This window comes from Agelaius tricolor, unplaced genomic scaffold (genome assembly GCF_023055355.1).
Source record: "Agelaius tricolor isolate 1412-34295 unplaced genomic scaffold, bAgeTri1.0.p SCAF_11, whole genome shotgun sequence".
Classification (NCBI taxonomy): Eukaryota; Metazoa; Chordata; class Aves; order Passeriformes; family Icteridae; genus Agelaius; species Agelaius tricolor.
Genome location: NW_027269271.1, coordinates 25,766,098 through 25,784,087, shown reverse-complemented (window position 1 = coordinate 25,784,087; position 17,990 = coordinate 25,766,098). Strand labels below are relative to the sequence as shown.

Sequence of the window (17,990 nt, the reverse complement as noted above, 5' to 3'; positions counted from 1 at the left end):
AGCTACAGCAGGAGTAGTGAATATGCTTGCACTGAGAATAAGAATTTTGGATGTAAATTTACAACTGTTCCTGTAGACTTTTCATCCTGAATCACAGTTGATCTATAGAGCTACTTATAAACAGAGAAATGGCCCAGTTTCTTTGATAGCAAATGTCAGCGCTGACTGATATAGGCCAAGAAATACACCTCCTGCCTCTGTAACTCAGAGCTTCTATTCTTGTTTGTGTGCTTGTGTTCTGCTCATTACACATTTGTCATCCTGTGGCTGCTTAGCAGTTCAGCTTTCTATGAATCTTCCCATAAAAGTGGGCTAAATATTATCTCAGGGACATGAAAATTGATGCTTGGGGAAGTTACCCTCTGCCCAAGGCTCTAGAGTGATTCAGCAACTCATTGTGGACATTAGTGACTCATGAAGAAAGTCCCCAGTTTCTTTTTTTCAGCTCTATTATCACGTTGTTTTACACACATAATTGTGTTCCTTGGATTAAATGACTGCTCAAGGATTTAACCTTTGCTTTTATCATATACAGTCGTAAAATATTCAGAAAAACCCCGGTGTTGAGACAACTCACTGTTCCAAAATTTTAGTGTTGGTCAAGTGCAAGAAATGCTTCAAATGTCTCACTTCTTGTATTTAGTATTGGACACAGAAAATACAGGTGCTTGAGGAGGAGCATAATACTTCTGTGTTCCAAAATGAGCTTTGTTTTTTTACATTCCAACAGATCCTGAAGCATAGCCTGTGTACAGACAGACATCACTGCAGCCACTTCTTCAGCTGGCCAAAAGTGCCAGTTGTGAAATTGCACACCACAGACTTCTGGTTTGCTAAAGAAGCTCTTTCCATTCTAACTTCTATTCAAGCCTCCTTCACCTCCTGCCCACGCCTTGCTGTTATCTGAGCACAGACTACTGAACTAATCACCTGTGTACCCATTCCTCCATAAATTATTAGTAATGTATAATTTTCTGGAAGGAACAAAGATAACTGAGGGAGCTTAATTTTTTATTGTTTATTTTATTACTCTTTTCCTTCTTCCTTTCTCGTGTAAAACAGCAAAGGTACAGTTTAGATTGCACAACTCTGAAGTTTACACAGGGTGGGCTCTGTAGGTGATTTAGGATGTGTAACCTACATGGGAACTGCTCTTTGGCACCTGGTAAATAAGGAGTTTCAAAGGGAACCTCTGCACCAATCTCTGCCAGGATCACATTGATGTGTTGAAGTTTCTTTACTTCAAGTTCTTTGCTGGATGATTTCTGTTCCACCTTTTCACAAGAGCTCTTTTAACACAGAAATCTGTCCTATTTTTTTATAAAATAATATGTGTATTTGCCCAAGGTGCCAGTGCGTGTTGATCCCTGAAGTTAAATTAGGATTAAGGAGCTGCATTGACAGGTGTTGAAAAGAATCATATCTGTCCAGTTCTTGACTGCAGGGTTTCTGATTGTGGCATGGCACTTCAAAGAGAGTGTGTAGAGCAGGGGAGAAATCCTGGGGCACCCTTTTCTAGAGGGAAATGATAAATAAGGTATTAATTTTTCTCCATGGTTGTGGACAAGCCTATGCCTGAGCAATATGGAGCCTTTCCCAGTGTCTTCTTGCCTTGCTCTTCCTCCAGTCTTTCCCCATGAGTTTGGCTGTTGATTCTCATGGCTGTGTTTCACAGGGTGCCCATCCTCAGCAGCAATGCACAAAGCCTTTGTTAACACCTTCCCTCGCTCAGGCATCGCAGGGGACTCTGCAAAGCTTGGCTGAGAGCAGCAGCATTTCTTCACATTCAATTATGCATGCAGCCATGTGAATATTGCAAGCCTTTATTTGTGCTAATGCTCGTAGAAAGGATTAATAATTCCTGCACAAATGCTGTACTTCAGCTGGCAAGAAGCAGCTAGGTTCACTTTGCCCAGATCTAATTACTTAATTTACAGTATTTTTTATATTTTGAGACTGAAATGCAGGTTGAGGCTGCCAGGGTGACAAGTGTTGGAGGATTCCAGAGCTGATGAGGAGCTCCACACTTGCCTTCTGTTGATTCCAGTTGAGGGCTGTTGGGCACTGTGAGGTGCACTGGCAAGCAGTGCCCCAGGGATGTGTGATCACAGAACAAAAGCCATTGCTGTCACTGCACAGTTTTGATACTTCAGCTTCAAGGTCAGCACTAAGATATTCAGCACCATGGGAGATGCTGCATTCCTGCAGCAAGAGTCAGGGCTGTGCTGGGGATTATGGAGTCCTTGGCTTACAGTGCTCTTGCCCTGGCAGCTTCATCCCTGCCTGCTCAGTGCCCTGGAGGAGTCAAGAAAACCTGAAACCAAAATATCCTTTTAGAAGACTGCTTTCTTTCCTTTTCCAAGCAGGCTGGATAGCTGTCAGTGAGTTGTCCATAATAATGAGGATTGAGCAGTGATCTTTGTTGCTTCCTGGTTCCTTTTCTGAGCCACGTTGTGCAGGCTTCATCATCATATCACAGGGTTAATTTTGGAATGCAAAAAAGATGCTTCTCTGACAGTGAAAACCACCGAGGGGGAGGAAGGCAGCCAAGTACAGGACCTAATTTCCCCCTTTGCTACAAAAGTGTGTTTTGCATCCTGTGGGGGAGTGTGAGTTTGAATGTGGCATTAGAAACATATTCAGCAAGGGGTTTAGGGCAGAATCTTGCTGTGTTGTTTTTGAAAAGGGTTCTCTCCTTGCTACTTGTTTCTACTGAAGCCATGTGGGATTAGGTTTCCTGAGAGGAATACCAAACCTGGGGAGATCCAGAGCAACAAATTGGAATTCCCTTAATTTAATTTATGGCCATTTTTTGTGACTGTGGTACACGTGAGAGCTGTATCACCTTTTCTGGAGATGGCTGGGGATGAATTTTCCTGTAGCTGAAAGGTTTTGGTGCATCAGCTTGACCTTTTACATAGAAAAAGGGCATGTGTAAATGTCACTTTTCTACAGTAATCAGTTGGGATTATCTGCCATTGTGTTGGGTTTTTTCCTCTGCTTTTATAATAGCAGAGATCTTTACAGCACTTTGACATGTAAGAATGATGCAGGTTTCACTGTCTTAGCTGGATAAATTCTCGTCAGTAGATGGGAAGGAGATGATTCACACCTATTAGGACTCTGTGTGTGAGAGAGTGATATTTCTTACTGGTTATGAAGTGGAAGATGGAGGATCTCATTTCACTCATACTGTTAGAATCCAAAATGTTAAATGATGAGTGTCTTGGGATTTGGGGAAGATATTTGCTGTGTGTTCCACTCTTATTAATTGTGATGTTTGCTGGGGGTTCCTCATTACTTTAATCTGTGGACAGTGCTGTTCTCTGATGGTGAAAGTTGAAGAGAGAAAACAGCTTGTCTGTGTGAGGGCTCAGCCTGATCTTGCTGCTGCAGAAGTCTCTGAGGAAATGCTGATTGGTTAATTTAGATTGCTGACAAAGCTTGGTCCTGCAGCTTCAGAGCACAGAGCTGACCCTCTCCCTGCTGGTGTAGTTCTGTTGAGATTGAGGTTTCTTAGCTGGAAAAGCTGCTGCTGTGGGCCCAGAAGGGCTGAAAGGAGATGGATCAGGGTGGTCCACGAGGTTGGGCCAAGAGAAGAGCCCTGGCTGGCTTTGTGAGCACGGGGCTGTGCCCATGTAGCTGAGCTGGCCAGGGCTTCTCCACAGGGCCACCCTCCCCAGCCAGGCAGAGCTTTACCTCAGGTCCATTTTATCTCCTGAGGTGTGCCTGTGAAATAATGGTGAGGGGAACAGTGTTGGCAGGGGAATATGCTGGATAAAACATGAGTTTGAAGTGATATTTCAAGGGATCTTTGTTCCTTCATAGTTACAAACAGTCACAACTGACAATAAGAAACCTTTGCAAACTCAAAAATCAATGGCTTCAGGCCTGTGGTGTTCACAAAATGTTTTCTGCAGCAGTTTTCACCAGGGTATTACCCTGTCTTTCTTTTAGCCTCCAGAAGTGCATAGAGAATCATTGTGGAGCTACAATACAAGTTCTGGCCTTGGACCACTGTTTTGTTCCAAGTAAGGATTAACTGCTCTCTAATTCTGTTTTAGGGGTGAAAGTACAGCTTCATTCCATTCCTGATCTCATGCATCCCCCAGCTACAATGTTGTGTGAGAACTTGCCATTGGCAAGCCATGAAAATAGAAACCATCCATATTTTATTGACCATTCAGTCTGTCTCCAGTCCTTCTTTTGCTTGTGTTTGCCAGTGTCCTGCTGAAGGAATGATCAATTGCAGGCATAGTTTAGTTTGTGATACCCCTAGTTTTGTAGTGATCTTGCTTTCAATTTGGATGGTGTAAAATTGCTCTCTTAGACTGCTTAGTCTGCATTTGCATCTCTGCTCTTTGGGGAAGGGGCCAAGCTTGCTCCAGTGGATTCTATGGCTAAAGCAAGTTCTTCCTGTGCTAAACTTTATGAGTCTCTTCTTTCTGGAGCAGAAACACACAGAGCTCTCAGTGTGGTACAGGTGCAGGGTGTAGGCCTGAACTTTCACAGGAAGTCTAGAAATGCAGGAGATCGCAAGGTTAACATGATATTTAAATTTTATTGAGAATCTGCTTATGGCAGGAGAATCCTCACTGTGGCTTTGACTTTGCCAGTGCCTGTGGTGCTCACCTTGCCCTGAACAGCACAGCAACTAAAATTTCTCCAGTGTCATCTCTCATAGCAGGAATAGACCCAAGAAATATGAGCAGTGTTCCTCTGTCCCACAAAATTGAACTATTGCCTGGGTTGAGTATTCCCAATTAAAGCTCCTTGCCCTGCCTGACAATATTGTATCCATGGCTGAATATGGCTTGGAAAGTCTCAATATTATTGCTTTAATCCACTTGCTTATGAAAAAACTTTAGGTTCATGTTCTGGTTTAGCTATTGTGCAATATATTCAACTGACAAAAAAGCAAAGCAAGAAAACTCCAAGCCTGAGCCATTTGGAGACGTGGTTTTTCCTGCTAAGCTGCAGGCTATTAGATTGCACAGCAGAACTCTTGGTGAGTTCAAAGTGAGTTTATTGTTGCTGTGTGGGTATTTAGTGAGTCAGTGTAAACCTCTTTAATTCTGTTACGTCAGTAATGCAACTTTCATCCTGCTCTTTCACTACCCTTTCTCAGGTAACATTAACAGGATTTGCCTGTAATATATAGGTACTAAAACACTTCCAGTACATTTGTAATATAATAGGTACTTCTGTAATATATAGGTAATAAAACACTTCCAGATTCTTTTGTTTGACTGCAAAAAATGGGCAGGAAGAATTGCCAAATGTGAGTAGGCACTCTCCATCTCTATCACTGCTGTGCATTTGTTTAGAAGTGAATGAACTTGATGGAGATTTGCTTTGATGAGCTTTTGCCAGGTTGGCCTTTTGTTCCAACAGCATTATGTCTGAGTAATTACAGTCAAATAAACTGCCCTGGAGTTTTCCAGCATGCTGCCTCTCCTCTAGATGAAGAGCAGGTAATCGTGACTCAGTCCTGCCAAATCTGTTCTAGTACAAAGAATTTCCAGGCAGGTGGCCGTGGAGTAAATCTGTACTGCTCTTGCAAGGATCTTTGCTCACGAAGGCCATTCCAGGGAAAGTTTTCAGGGGGAACAGGCAGGTGGGGCCAGGCCTGTTGGAGGGTCATGTGGTGCTTTGGACAGTTCTGCCCTCAGGTCTCCACTGGAAAAGTGCTCCCTGCAGAGAGCCTGTGGTGTCAGCCTGTGGGATTGGGCTCCTCACCTTTTCATTTACTTACTGTTGCTATTTGCCATGGAACTGGCTGCATGCAGGAAACTCCTGCTGTCAATGCAGAGACATGGCAGGGTGCAGCTGCACATCATGAAGGTGCTTCTCTGCTGCAATAGTAGAAATAGGAAAGTAAAAATGCCTCTCTACCTGTCTGATTGTTAGTGGGGCAGATAGGCCCCAAAAGTAATACTAAGGTTATTCTGTAAATGCCCTATTTTTAAAAATGAAAACAAGAAGTCCCATTATAGTCACTGAGGGTATGCATTGAGAGCAGGGTACCTAGCTGAATTAAAATGTGCCTGATCAGGCAGGGGCAGGGACTTGGTATAAAATCCCTTTCCAAGCTTTCATTGACAGCCTCCTTCAGCTCTCATTTTCCCAATTTGTCCTCATGTGAGATGGGGAAGTGGATTGTCTTTATTTTTGTAGAATAGTGCAGTCGATAAATGGTCAAAAGAGTGGAACAGGAGCTTGGTATTGCTGTTTAGTTAAATGTGTGTGCTTGCAAACAAAATCAGCAAGCTGGCGTTCGGTCAAGAGAAGCAGCTTTCAAGTTTAGAGGGACAGACTTCTGAATCCAGTAAGAATATTGAATGCAACCCAGATGGCATCCTGGAGGGAAGTTCTGTGGCATCAATTAGCTTGTAGGTGACCATGCTTCCAGCCAACTGTGAGGTACTTGGCAGCTTGCCACTTGACTGCTAGTGAAAATTCAAGAGCAATGAGATGAATAAAAGTTCCTCAGAGACAAAGAGAGAAAGATGTCTTCACTTGAGAAAAGAGATTTGTGGATACGATTTCTTAAATGATTTAAGCTGTCTGCTTTTGTACAGCCACATATCTCAGTCTCACTTAAATATGTTTCTTTGCTGACTTTGTGTCTGTAAACCAATTTAAAACTTCTCCCAAATTTCGAATGTAATTTGTTCTGAAGAGGGAATCTGCAAATAAAAGGGCCACCAGTAGCTGGACCAGTGCCCACCAGTGCCCTTGTAGCTACTAGAAGGTGAGCTTAATTTAACATTTCCCTCTGGAAATGATGTTCTTATCTAGATTTTAGGACTTCTGTATTTCTGCTAAGCCTAAATGAGGTTCTTGCACTCTGGACTCAAAAAGAGCTGCCAAATCATGAAGAACTGGCTGCATTGTAATAGATTGTATTAGCACAGTTTCAGATCATCCCACTGAGGACTGAGTCTAAGGAGCAGTAAGAATAAACACTAATATGGGGCAGATGTGATTTATCTGATATGAGAATGAGCTGGGACCAGATTTTGTTGACTTTGGTTTTGTTCATCACTAACAGAAATACTTCAGCATGGCTTTTCTTTTTTGATAAAAAGTTAATTTTAAAGGGAGTTGAAATTATCTATGTGTCTCAAGTGCCAACATTTCAGATGTCTTTTGCATCTGTGCAGTGAGGGATAATTAGGTTTGTAGAGCAGATGTTGTGGAAGGCTGCACTGCAGCATGCCTGCCTGTTTCTGGCCACAAAGATTTACTCCTGGGTGCACTTGCTTTCTATTTATGTAGGAAAATGGCAAATTCCCAGTCTTCTGTATGCAGTAAGAACTTCAAGATCTCATACCAGATTTAAGCAGTAAATGCTTCACTAAGAGCTTTAGAAATGAGTGGTTTTACTCTCAAGAATTTATTTCAGCTGCTTAGTACTGAGTTTTTACTCTGCACCAAAATGTGTTGTGGGTTTTTCAAAAAGAGCAGAAGTGTTTGCAAGGAAGTACTGATGGTGAGATTCTTCACTCTGTTCTCCTGAGACAAAACAATTTGAACAAGTCCCCATGGAAAACAGAATGATACCATTATCCCAGAATTGCATTCTGTTGTGTATAGCCTTGTGCTGTGCTGCTTGCTAAAGGGAGAAAAAGGATTTTATAAACAGCCAGATAGGAACAAGGCTATGCACTGTAAGTATGGATGTATGCTAAGAGTGACCTAGGACTGGTTTTGCACAGTACAAACTGTTCTTCATGGCACTTTCTGGTCTGGAGATGTGGTTTTGCTTAGTTTTATCACACCACACAAGATGGTGTGCTTCTCCCACTGCAGCTGTTAATGAAAAAACCTATGTTTTGATTTTTAAAGCATTACATGTAAAAAGCTATTAAGTGGAGGTTGCATATTTTTATCAAAGAGTTCCATCTGAGTTTTTAATGAACTGACTAATGTTATATGCAGAGGTGCTTTCCCTGCTCATGCCATCAGGTGTTCCTGTGTGGCACAGACAAGGGCTTAGGGAGCTGGTCTTCTGCCTTTCCAAGCTAATTTGCTTTCATTCTCGGGGATGTTGAGGCTCTTTCAGAAATGACTTTGCTGGGTCACTCCTCCTGGCTTTACTCCTGTACAGCACACGGGTTTGTTTTTACAGCTTCAGAAAGATGTGGTACCAGAAGCAACAACAGCTTCAAGGAAGGACCTGGAGACACAACACTAAAAAATTTAAGCTTTCAAAGCTTCGCAGGAGTGAATGGATGTGGAAAAATACTCCATGCTCAAAGCAATACAGAGGTATTGGGGTGTGCTTTCAACTGAGCATCAGAAATGGGCACAAGTTTCATATTTGTCTTACTGAGGCTCACTTGGGTCAGTTATGTTCCAATTCAGAGCAAACTCATCTTCAGTTTGAAGTTACTGGAAGTGTCAGGGATTTCCTCAATCTGGTTCTTGCTTTCTTAGTGACTACTGAAGGAAGAAGCTTGAGCAAGCACTCCCAGGCATTTTACAAGGAAAGCCAAAGCATAAAGTTATTTTTAGATCTAATTTTTTAAAATGCGTGCTGAAAAATCTTTCTCTGCTTTGCATAAGAATGAACCTGGCAATCAGATCCTTATATAAATAAATCCTGAAGCTCACTCAATCAATATTTTGTTCCTCTCTTGGCTCATGTCACAGAAGAGCTAGTTAGTTTTCAGAATTAATGCTGATCTTGCAACAACAGTCACGATTTTAAGAGTCACCTGATGTCTCTACAAAGTCCTGGTCAAAGAGTTTTCTTTCTTTTTTTCTCCAGAGGTTTCATTGTCATAGCACTCTTCTGCTCTGATAGTTTTATTTTTCACATCACTTTTGTCAGAATCACGTTTGAGAGCTGCACGTTTCTCCTCTTTAAATGTTGCAATAATTTGGAAATCATCTTGACAAATGAGTCATCTGAGTGACTTTGCTCTCATCTCCCATCCAGGGTGAATCCTCCTTGTGCTTGCTGCACAGGAACGTTCAATTCCTTCCTCTCATTTACTTCCAGTGGTTTCTGCAGTTCTCTCTCAGGGGCTTTGAGAGAGGAGAGAAGCAAATAAATATGGCAGAGGGTTGCTATGAATATCCAATTTCTGTTTCTGACAAAGCTCAAAGTCTGTTTCAGTTTTCACTTGATCTTTCCAAAGAATCCCTCCAAAAGGTTCCATTATCTGGTCAGAGCTGTGCTCCAAGGATGCTGGATGAACTTGCAAAGCCCAAAGCTCTCCAGACCTTCCCACATGGAGCAGCAGCTCTGCAAGGAGGAGTGGGAGCAGTGCCCTGCTCCTCCCATGGGAAACAGCAGGGAGATCGTGCAAGGGGCACTCTGTAATATTTTAGTACCTGCTGGGACAGTTTCTTTTCTTTGATCTCTGAGGTAGAAAAGTCTCACAAAGCTATAAAGGGCTTAAAATTTGGAAACTCAGCTGCTGATCATCAGCACCAATAGCTGAACTTTGAATCCAATGCAGCCAAATGTGTCTGAGGCTAACACATATTTTATATTGGGACACTTCCTGATAGAAGATCATTAATCTTCAGAGTAGATTAGATCTTGATTTAACCTCTGGGCTCTCTAGAGTGTCTCTTGTGGTGCTGTGTTATTGGTCAGTATAAAAAGTCCAATTTAATCCTCAGTAAGAATTTGAACTTCTGTGACTTTCACATTTCATATTTCAAGCTCTGCTCTCCTCTGGGATTATCTGTGTGGGTTTATGCAGGAGCTGGGAGGACATTAGTTTTTCCATTAACATGTGACAATTGCTCACGCTCCTCTCTCTCTTCCCCCCACCCAAGGTTTTTGGCATGATACTGCATTCCTATCAAGTCGTTGCTCTTGGGCTCATGACTTTCCTAACCTCATGGGACATTTTAAATTTGATTTTTCATCATGGTGGGTACTACTTGGTGGTTTTGTTGAATATCTGATCTGAGTTGCTTTAAAATGCTTTTCATATTTTGTAGGAATGACATAAGGAGGACTCTCCTCTTACCCTCTGGTCTAGTGGTGACTCAGCAGCTGCCTGGAATTCAGGTCAAGTGGCCCAGGGTGATGGGTGCTGGTAGTCCCAGGTACAGAGACCAGAAAAGATAATGTGTGGCCTGCAGAAGGACAATGTTCTCTGCTCAGTTCCTGTATTTAGGGTCATCTGGCAATCTTTGCCTCTACGTCTGCAAACAGAGCAGTGACAGAATCTCCCCTGCAGACCTGTTTTGGCAGCACCAAAACCAGAGGGGAAATGTGGTTTGGTTTTTTTTTTGCCTTTGAAATCCTCCTGCAGAAAGGAGCAGGACATGGGGCAGAGCTTATGAAAGAAAAAGCCGTTGGGTGAGTTCAGCCTCTGACCACTTCCCTGCCCAAGCAGGAGTGACACTTCTTGGTGACTGCTTCCCCTGGCTAGAGATTAAGCAGTATTTTAAGTGCAAAGTATTTCATAGGCAGTTACCAAACCAGAGCTATCCAGCTATACCTTTTGGGTGTTTAATAACATCTTCAATAGGATCTCCATCTTTCCAGTCCAAATCCTCACAGTAAGGTTTCAGGACTTGGAACTTCTTTCTCTTCCATTTGACTTTAGTATTACACAAACTTTTGGTCTGGTGCCTCATCTGATTACCTCCCATTTAGTACTCTTCTGAAGATGAGTACTGAAAAACACAACCAATCCATGACTCTAATGCCACTAGTTGCAACTAATGAGTGTGTTTAAAAGCATTCTCACAAGCAACTCCAGACCCAGCCTAACAGTGATTCTGGTTTGTGCTGAAGGTAGCTATTCTAGATATTCTGATTGGGCTGTCAGTGCATCTCTGACCACCACCAAACAGGATCTGTGCACAGAATTTGCTTTCCTTCAGTGAGGATGCTAATTCAGAGCTCTCTCACACAAGCTGTCATCTAATCTATTAATAAAGTCCCTATAAAGATGATAATCTTTGAGACCTACGCTTCATTTTCCACCTTGATTGAAATTAATCAGCTGGTTTGATTAGTAGATATTAACAAGAGGTCTAACAGAAAAGCAACGTGATCGTGTAACCATCATGACTTTAAGATACCAGTCTACAAACAGACTTGACTTAACTGGAGTTCCTCCTCTGTCTCTGCCAGGAGCAGGGTAAGTTACAAATACATGACAGTGCTGAGTTCTGCTGTGAACAGAGACCACTGATGGATCCTGGCTCCATGTGAATGCCATACAGGAAAGATATGTCCAAAATACAAGACCTATCAATGCTCACAGCTCCAGAATAATGAAAAGCGGAACCCTTAATGGTGCAATTGGCTGTACTCTTTCAGTTTAAAATCATTACTCCTTGTCCTACCACTACAGGCCCTGATAAAAAGTCTCTCTACATCTTTCTTGTAAGCCCCCTTATACGTTGAAAGGCTGCAATGAGGTCTCCTGCAGGAGCCTTCTCTTCTCCAGGAATCTCAAGGATGTGTCTGTGTCTCCTGCAGTAAAAGGACCCTTGGATTCTGTAATACAGGATGAGTTTGGAGTAACTATTGAGCAAGAAAAAATGGAGAAAAATGCAAGGGTGGGAGAATTCCAGTGGGCAAATTCCAGAGGACACAAAGCAGGAAGAATGTAGAAATCCAGTCTGTTCATGGAACAGAAACTCCAGTTGTATTTGAATCTGAGAGGTCCTGGCAGATAAAGGCTGTGGGCCCTGGGTTGGTTTGGAGCAAAGGCTGCCTGGGGAGCAGAGTTTGGAAGCTCGGGGCTGTGCCTGCCTGCTGCCAGGCTCTGTCTCAGGGGCTGCTCACTCTGTGCTGGGGGATTCTCTGGTGGCTGTCAGTGCTGAGAAGGGCTCATTAAAGGAGATGGTGGTGGTGTCAGACGTCCACGTGCAGGGTTGTCACAGTCTGGTTCTTCTGCAAAGATTAGTTCTTTTATTGACTTCTTGCTGAAGATTGGCATGCGTTTCCTGAGGAAAATCTGGACATCCTGCCCTAAAAATAGCTGAAGACAACTGGCTTCTGAGGAGTTTGCAGTCAGTCTGTGGCCTTAGAGGAAACAAATCTGTTCATGAGCTTCTGGTGAGCTATCCAATATGTGACTCTGTCCAGTCTTTTATGTGTTCTCTTAGCCCAAAGCTTTGACTCCTTCACCAAATCACCCCAAGTGCAACCTCTCTCAAATACAGGTAGGATTTAGGAGGCCAGTGTGTGACTGTAGCCTTGTGCTGGCTATGGCTGCTCCAGGTACAGTGCCACAGTGGGATTTAGGATGTGCAACCCATAATAGCCCATGGCTTGGTCTGAGCTGTCAGGCAGTCAAAGCTCTGCTGGACTGGGCTGTGTTCACAAAATTGTGATGTGTCCATGTAATCAATGAGGAAAAATCAACAGGAGCCAGCATGTGTACACAAGTGGACAGGATTGATGGCTGTGTAACTCACTGGCCTAGGACAGGTCTGCTTTCCAGGGAAGGGAATAAGCACAGTATGGACAGTGAGATGTGGAGGTGTAAATCATTTGCTATGTCTTTATCTACTGACTTTTAGGAAAAGTGTGACTCCAATCAAATAGGAAGGGTTGTGATGTGATGGCAGAGCTGTCAGTGAATTGAGGTGAGGTGTCTGTGCTTCACTGCTTCTCAGAAATTGGTCTGTCCTTGGCTTCAGCTGCATTTTTATGTGACATTGGACAAATGGCTTAACCTCTCTGGGCATTGTTGCTTAAAATAAAAATGTAAATATTTTTGCCAACCTTTGTGAGCTATCACTGGATTAATGGATAAAAATTGCTGCATAAAGGGTGAGCATCATGTATGATGCATTTAATCTTGTTTACTTGCAGCTGGGTTACCTTGAAGTGTCTCAACTGCCAGAAGTGTGCAGGGTGACCTACCATGTTTGCCTGAGCCAAGATACCTCCAAAACTAACGTCACCCATAAATTCTTCAGATTGGTTTGAAAACATATTTTAAATAGGGTTTATTTAGTGTTTGTAGTGCAGAGCTTCACTTTCTCTAGTGGACTCTGTGAGCGCCACGCTTTCAAAAATTGCTTAGGAAGATGACAGCACAGACACTGACAACCATGGTCTTCAGGAACCAACCTGGGCAGGCAGAGGAAAAGAAAATATATTGTGGTACCTCCAGGTAACACATCTTCTGCTTGATTTGTTTCATTCCTTGGATCTTTAGCATCCCATTTTTAAGCAAGCTATTCCCATGCATTGTCATTTTAATTACAATATTTAAAATGACAGTAAGTGAAGTATCTTAACTGTTTTTACTGAGAAAAAGAGTCTGGTTACAAAAAGTGACATCTCTCAATGCCTAGAATTAGCAGTCCACACTGAACCTTGTCCACTGGACTGGCTTGTTTCTGAGGCTGCCCCAAACCCTGTATTTCTGGCATGTAACTCTTGCTTTTCTGTTGGGGAATCATCATCCATGTGTTACAGCTGTGCTGCTTCCATCCCTGAGCTGGTGTTCAGCCCTTGGATAACTGTGGAGTGGAGAGTTTTGCTGCCAGGTTGTTGCATGTCTGTGGCTTTTGTGCTGCAGAGGTTGTTTGCTGTGCTGCTCTGACACATCCTCCTGTGGCAGACAGTCACTGTTCCAGAGGGGTTTGGAAATCCTGCAGCTTTGTTCCTAGGGACAGTTACACTGGAGAGACAAAGCTGTTCCCAGCCCAAACAGCCCTTGGAAATAAAGGGCAGTGGGAGAGCACAAACTGGGGCAGCACATGTGGAAAATCTGGCTTGTCCAGTGCCACTGGGTGGTTCTGTGTTGGACCAGGGCATCCTGGTGTTTGGCACTCTACAAACACAGCAGAGACCTGGCTCTGTGATTTTAATTCTCTGCTAGAAGCACAAAGGCAGGAGTAGGAGTAGGGTACAGTAAGGGCACAACAAATGTCTGTGAGTATCAGTCCATCTCCTTGTCTGTGTGACCTTTGCTGTTTCTTCTTCAGGTCTCTTGGATGTATTGGTAGAATCCTGTTGTCTTGCCCTCTGCTGGAAAAACTCCACGTGGCAAATGTGGTGTGACTCAAGCTGTGATTGGCAACGACTGAGATTGTTCTTCTCTGAGTCCTAAACAAACCAAAACAAGGTTTTGAGGGACAAACAGGGAAAGGTTGGGGCAGGAAAGAGTCAGTAGCCAGCAGTGTCATCACAGGCCAAGCACTGTCATCACAAACCCCTGGCACCGAGCTGGGGGGAGGATGTTGGGGTGTTCATGTTGATTCCCCAAGCCACAACGGCTGTCTGCTTTTGTTAGTAGGCTTCCCTGTTATCCCACAATCCCTTCAGACACTTGAATTTGTCTGCATTTCTGCCTACATGGTAGGGGGTGTGGGGAGGCTTCTTGTTTCAGAGGCACTTGTGGTCTTTGAATGCAACTTTTTACCCTAATGTGACAAAAAGGAGGCACAAGGCCAGAAATAGCATGCTGTGCTGTTTATTGCTGGATTTATTTGTGACCATGTCTGTCACACAGATGCCAATATGTTTTATCTTCATTTACAATACCCAAAACGTTTCACCTGGACTGACACAGGTCCTAGACCAGACAGGGAGGTTCCACAGGGAGGTTTTTCTTAGCATGTAGCTTTTTGCTGTGATTTTTTTTTTTTAACCCCTGCTTCTCTCCCCGACCTTAAGTTCACTTGTAAAGCTGTGCATGTTTTCCGTGCACAGTTTGGATAATTAAAAATAGCTGCTCGCGGCGCTTGGCTTCTGTGCAGTCTTTTATCAATAGTGCCTCTGAGAATACCTTGTGTTTGGATGAGTGGTTTTAAATAGAGTGCTGAGAACTGCAGGGAAGACAAACCAAACAGGCCTCTTTGGCAGCGATCTTTTTTTACTTTGTAATGCCTAGAAATAATTTTTAAACTGAAAACAAAACATACTGATATTTTCATTTTAATGAGTTCTTGTTGATCTTGTTTTCTAATCTTTATTGATTTTTCTTACTGGTGGAAGAGTTCACAGGTCTGCCATGGGGCCCATCCTCAAATTCCGTTCTGTTGTTGCTCAAAAATCAGATTTGTTACTTGGTGTGCAACAGACCAATAATTACACACTCAAGAGACACTGATTATTTATTTCAGAGCTGCATAAACCCATGTGCTCAGTGGTATTCCACAAATCAAGCACACCAACTATCAAAACTTTTACTATTTATACCCTTCAGCAAACAAAGGAATTAGTGTTCATTGGCTACAAGTGACATAGTTCTTATTAATTAATATTCTGTTTTCTATTGGTTAATAATTCTCTCGCCTCTCATGCTAATTAGGCCGCATGCTCAGTCCCTCTCTTTTGAGTCAGTGGGTTTCCTGGGTCAGTGGTCATGCTCTGCCCCTGCCAGAATTATTTTTTACCCAGTTGGAGCTGATTTCAGCACAACTGCTGAGTTGGCTTTATTAGTTTCCCCTAATCACAGGAGTTCTGCAAAATGCCCTTGTGGCCCATAAATTCTTGGTTCTTTGTGTCCACTCTCAGTGGTACCTCCTTCTCCCCAGCCTTTGTTAACCTCTGTGTTTGTCTGAGATAACTGAAACATGGCCTGCCCTAAACCTTATCAAGGCAATTCTACCAACAAGTAATTTGTGTTTCTAACACCTTGACATCACTTAGAGCTTGTTAGCTGCTCTAGGTTTCACAGCTAAATCTCCCTTCTTGATTAGGCTTGAAAGTAGACAAAGATCAACATTAAAGAGAAAAAGCCTTTTTAAAGAAAATTTTACATATTCCAGGTTTGCAACATTGTAAAGAACCCAGTATGGTGGGCTGAGGAGGGTGCTGTCAGAAGCTACATAGGAAATCATCAGTGAAAGTTGCTACATAACCTCCTTCAGTGCTTATCTTGGGCTCTGAAACTGAAGACTTTTTTTATTATAACCCATTAAACTACATTATAACCCATTATAACCATTAAAACTACAATTCCCATTTAATAAAAACCTCTGTATGTACTTACAATCAAAGTAGTTGGCTAATTTCTTTTCTCTCTTTCTGCAGAAACTTCCTTCCTCCCACCCCAAATCTCGGAGATGTTTTCTACTGGAGGTTGATTTGATGTGTACAATCTTTCACTGATTTATTTGTGACTTTTCAGCTTCCTAGTCTGCCAGAATCTATCTACTGCAAGACCTGCAGAATTCCTAATTTCCTTTTTTTCCTGTGCCATTTACTACATCAAAATACTTTCTCTCTGCCTCCTCTGTTAAACAGTTCAGGCTTGCTGGAGGCAATAGGAATATAAAGGAATTGCTATTGTCTGTGGTATACTCAGACTGTGAACTTCAATTTTCAAAGCCTTTGTTTTGATATGTTTCATGAGGGATGCAATCACTTAAAGAAGGGTGGGTAGGGTAGATGTACAGGAAAAAGGTTTCTCCTCTTTACATGCAAATTTTGAGTCTTGCATGCTGTTTCTCAGAAAAAATCTCACCAAAAAAATCTATTTCTTTCTGAAAAAAAGAGGGGTATACTCATCTGAACGTGCAAAATATTGCATGAACAAAGTTTTAATATTTTTTTTAATAGACAGGAAAGCCTTCCTATGAGAAATGGAATAAACCTACACCCCTGTAGTGTTGTGTTGTAATCATTGCCAATCTGCATGTGTAACCTTGTCCTGTGCAAAGCTTTCTGACTTTCTAGGAAGCTTCTGGCCTGAGGAACTGCAAATGAAAGGTGGTACTTTTTCTTGAAGCATGTCCATATATTCAGAAGTGAAGAACAGAATTGAGTGTGTGTGAGCCTTTTATGACAGGTAATTAATGTTATATGTTACTGTAATATTGATTTTTATTTTTTTTCATCATTGACAGACTTGATGCTGTCTGAGACACTGAGTCCTGGAATTATAGGTGGGAAACATGATAGGTTTCTTACTGTCCTAAGTAATTTTGGTACTGGTTTAGTTTTACCTTTGGTGAATTTCCAATGCTGATTTGTTGATTTATACATTGGGAGAGAAAAATAATGTATGTGGTCTGAAGACTGTAGAATAACTGTGAAAACATTGCTAGGAAAGCATGAAAGTGGAAAAAAATAATAAAGCCATAAAGGCTCGGTGATGTTTTTTCACTCCATTTTTCTTCCCTGTCCCCCATTTTGCATTCACACTGCAGAGAAGTGAAATGAGTTAGGGGTGACCAACTGCAGAAGTAAATCCCCATGGAAGGAAAAGTCTTGTGTGTGTACAAATACACAGGAGGGTATGAATGCTTTCTCCAAGAGTTTGCTTCCTAGAGGAAAGCTCATTTACACACTCACTGATGGTAGGGCTTCCTTCCAAGGTATCAGCTTCCCATCACTGCTGGCAGCAGAGCAGAGAGCAGAGCTCCAGGATGCCAGTCTGGGCTGTGGATGGTTTGCAGTGTCAGTCTTTCTGTCTTCTCTCACTTCTCTTGAGTTTCAATGGAAATTCCATGGATAATCAAGGTCTAAGCCCTGCTAAGTGCTGACACAGCAGCAATGCCCAGCTCTACTGCTGGTGTGGCTGGCAGTGTATGAGAAGCTAAATGAATATTAATGCTTTGCTGTCGACCAGCAGCTTGGTTTACTTGGCTCTTTCACCTTCTGCAATGAAGTATGTGCTTCCTGGCTGGGGCATTAATAAAACAGCTACTGGGTGATTGATTTCACCCAAGGTACTCGTTGGCCATTGTGTCTCCAGTGTCAGCAGTGAATGGCTGTTTTGCTGTTGTCATGGTCTCCTCCTTGGTAATCACAAGGATTCAGGAGAATGCAAGGGACCAGTATTGTGGGGAACTTGCTCACCACAAGTATTGCCCCTATTGTGCTCTTTGTGCAGTTTCCAACTGAACATGAATCCTCTGTTCCTGGGAGACACCAAGACCCCCTAGGCCACTTGGTAGGAATGCAGGGACCTTGTGGTCACATCCCTCGTGGTGCAGGGCAGATGACTGCTCTAGCCAGCACAAAAGAAGATGTAAATATATTAAATATATATATATATATATATATATATTCCAGGCTGCTGAAAATAGATGCT

The 17,990-nt window shown here is 42.6% G+C and overlaps 1 protein-coding gene across 3 annotated transcripts in view; it reads left to right on the top strand.

Annotated features, from left to right (window-relative positions):
* Positions 1 to 17,990, top strand: part of LRP8 (LDL receptor related protein 8) — a 171,179-nt gene that overhangs the window by 9,873 nt on the left and 143,316 nt on the right. Inside the window, exon 1 of one of the 3 annotated variants that reach the window (XM_071436759.1) lies at positions 16,721 to 16,742. The exons of the other annotated variants lie outside the window; for them this stretch is intronic. Coding sequence (XP_071292860.1) covers positions 16,736 to 16,742 — 7 coding nt within the window. The 5' untranslated portion in view covers positions 16,721 to 16,735. Of the gene's footprint in view, positions 1 to 16,720; positions 16,743 to 17,990 lie in introns of those variants that run through there. 3 annotated transcript variants of the gene reach the window in all.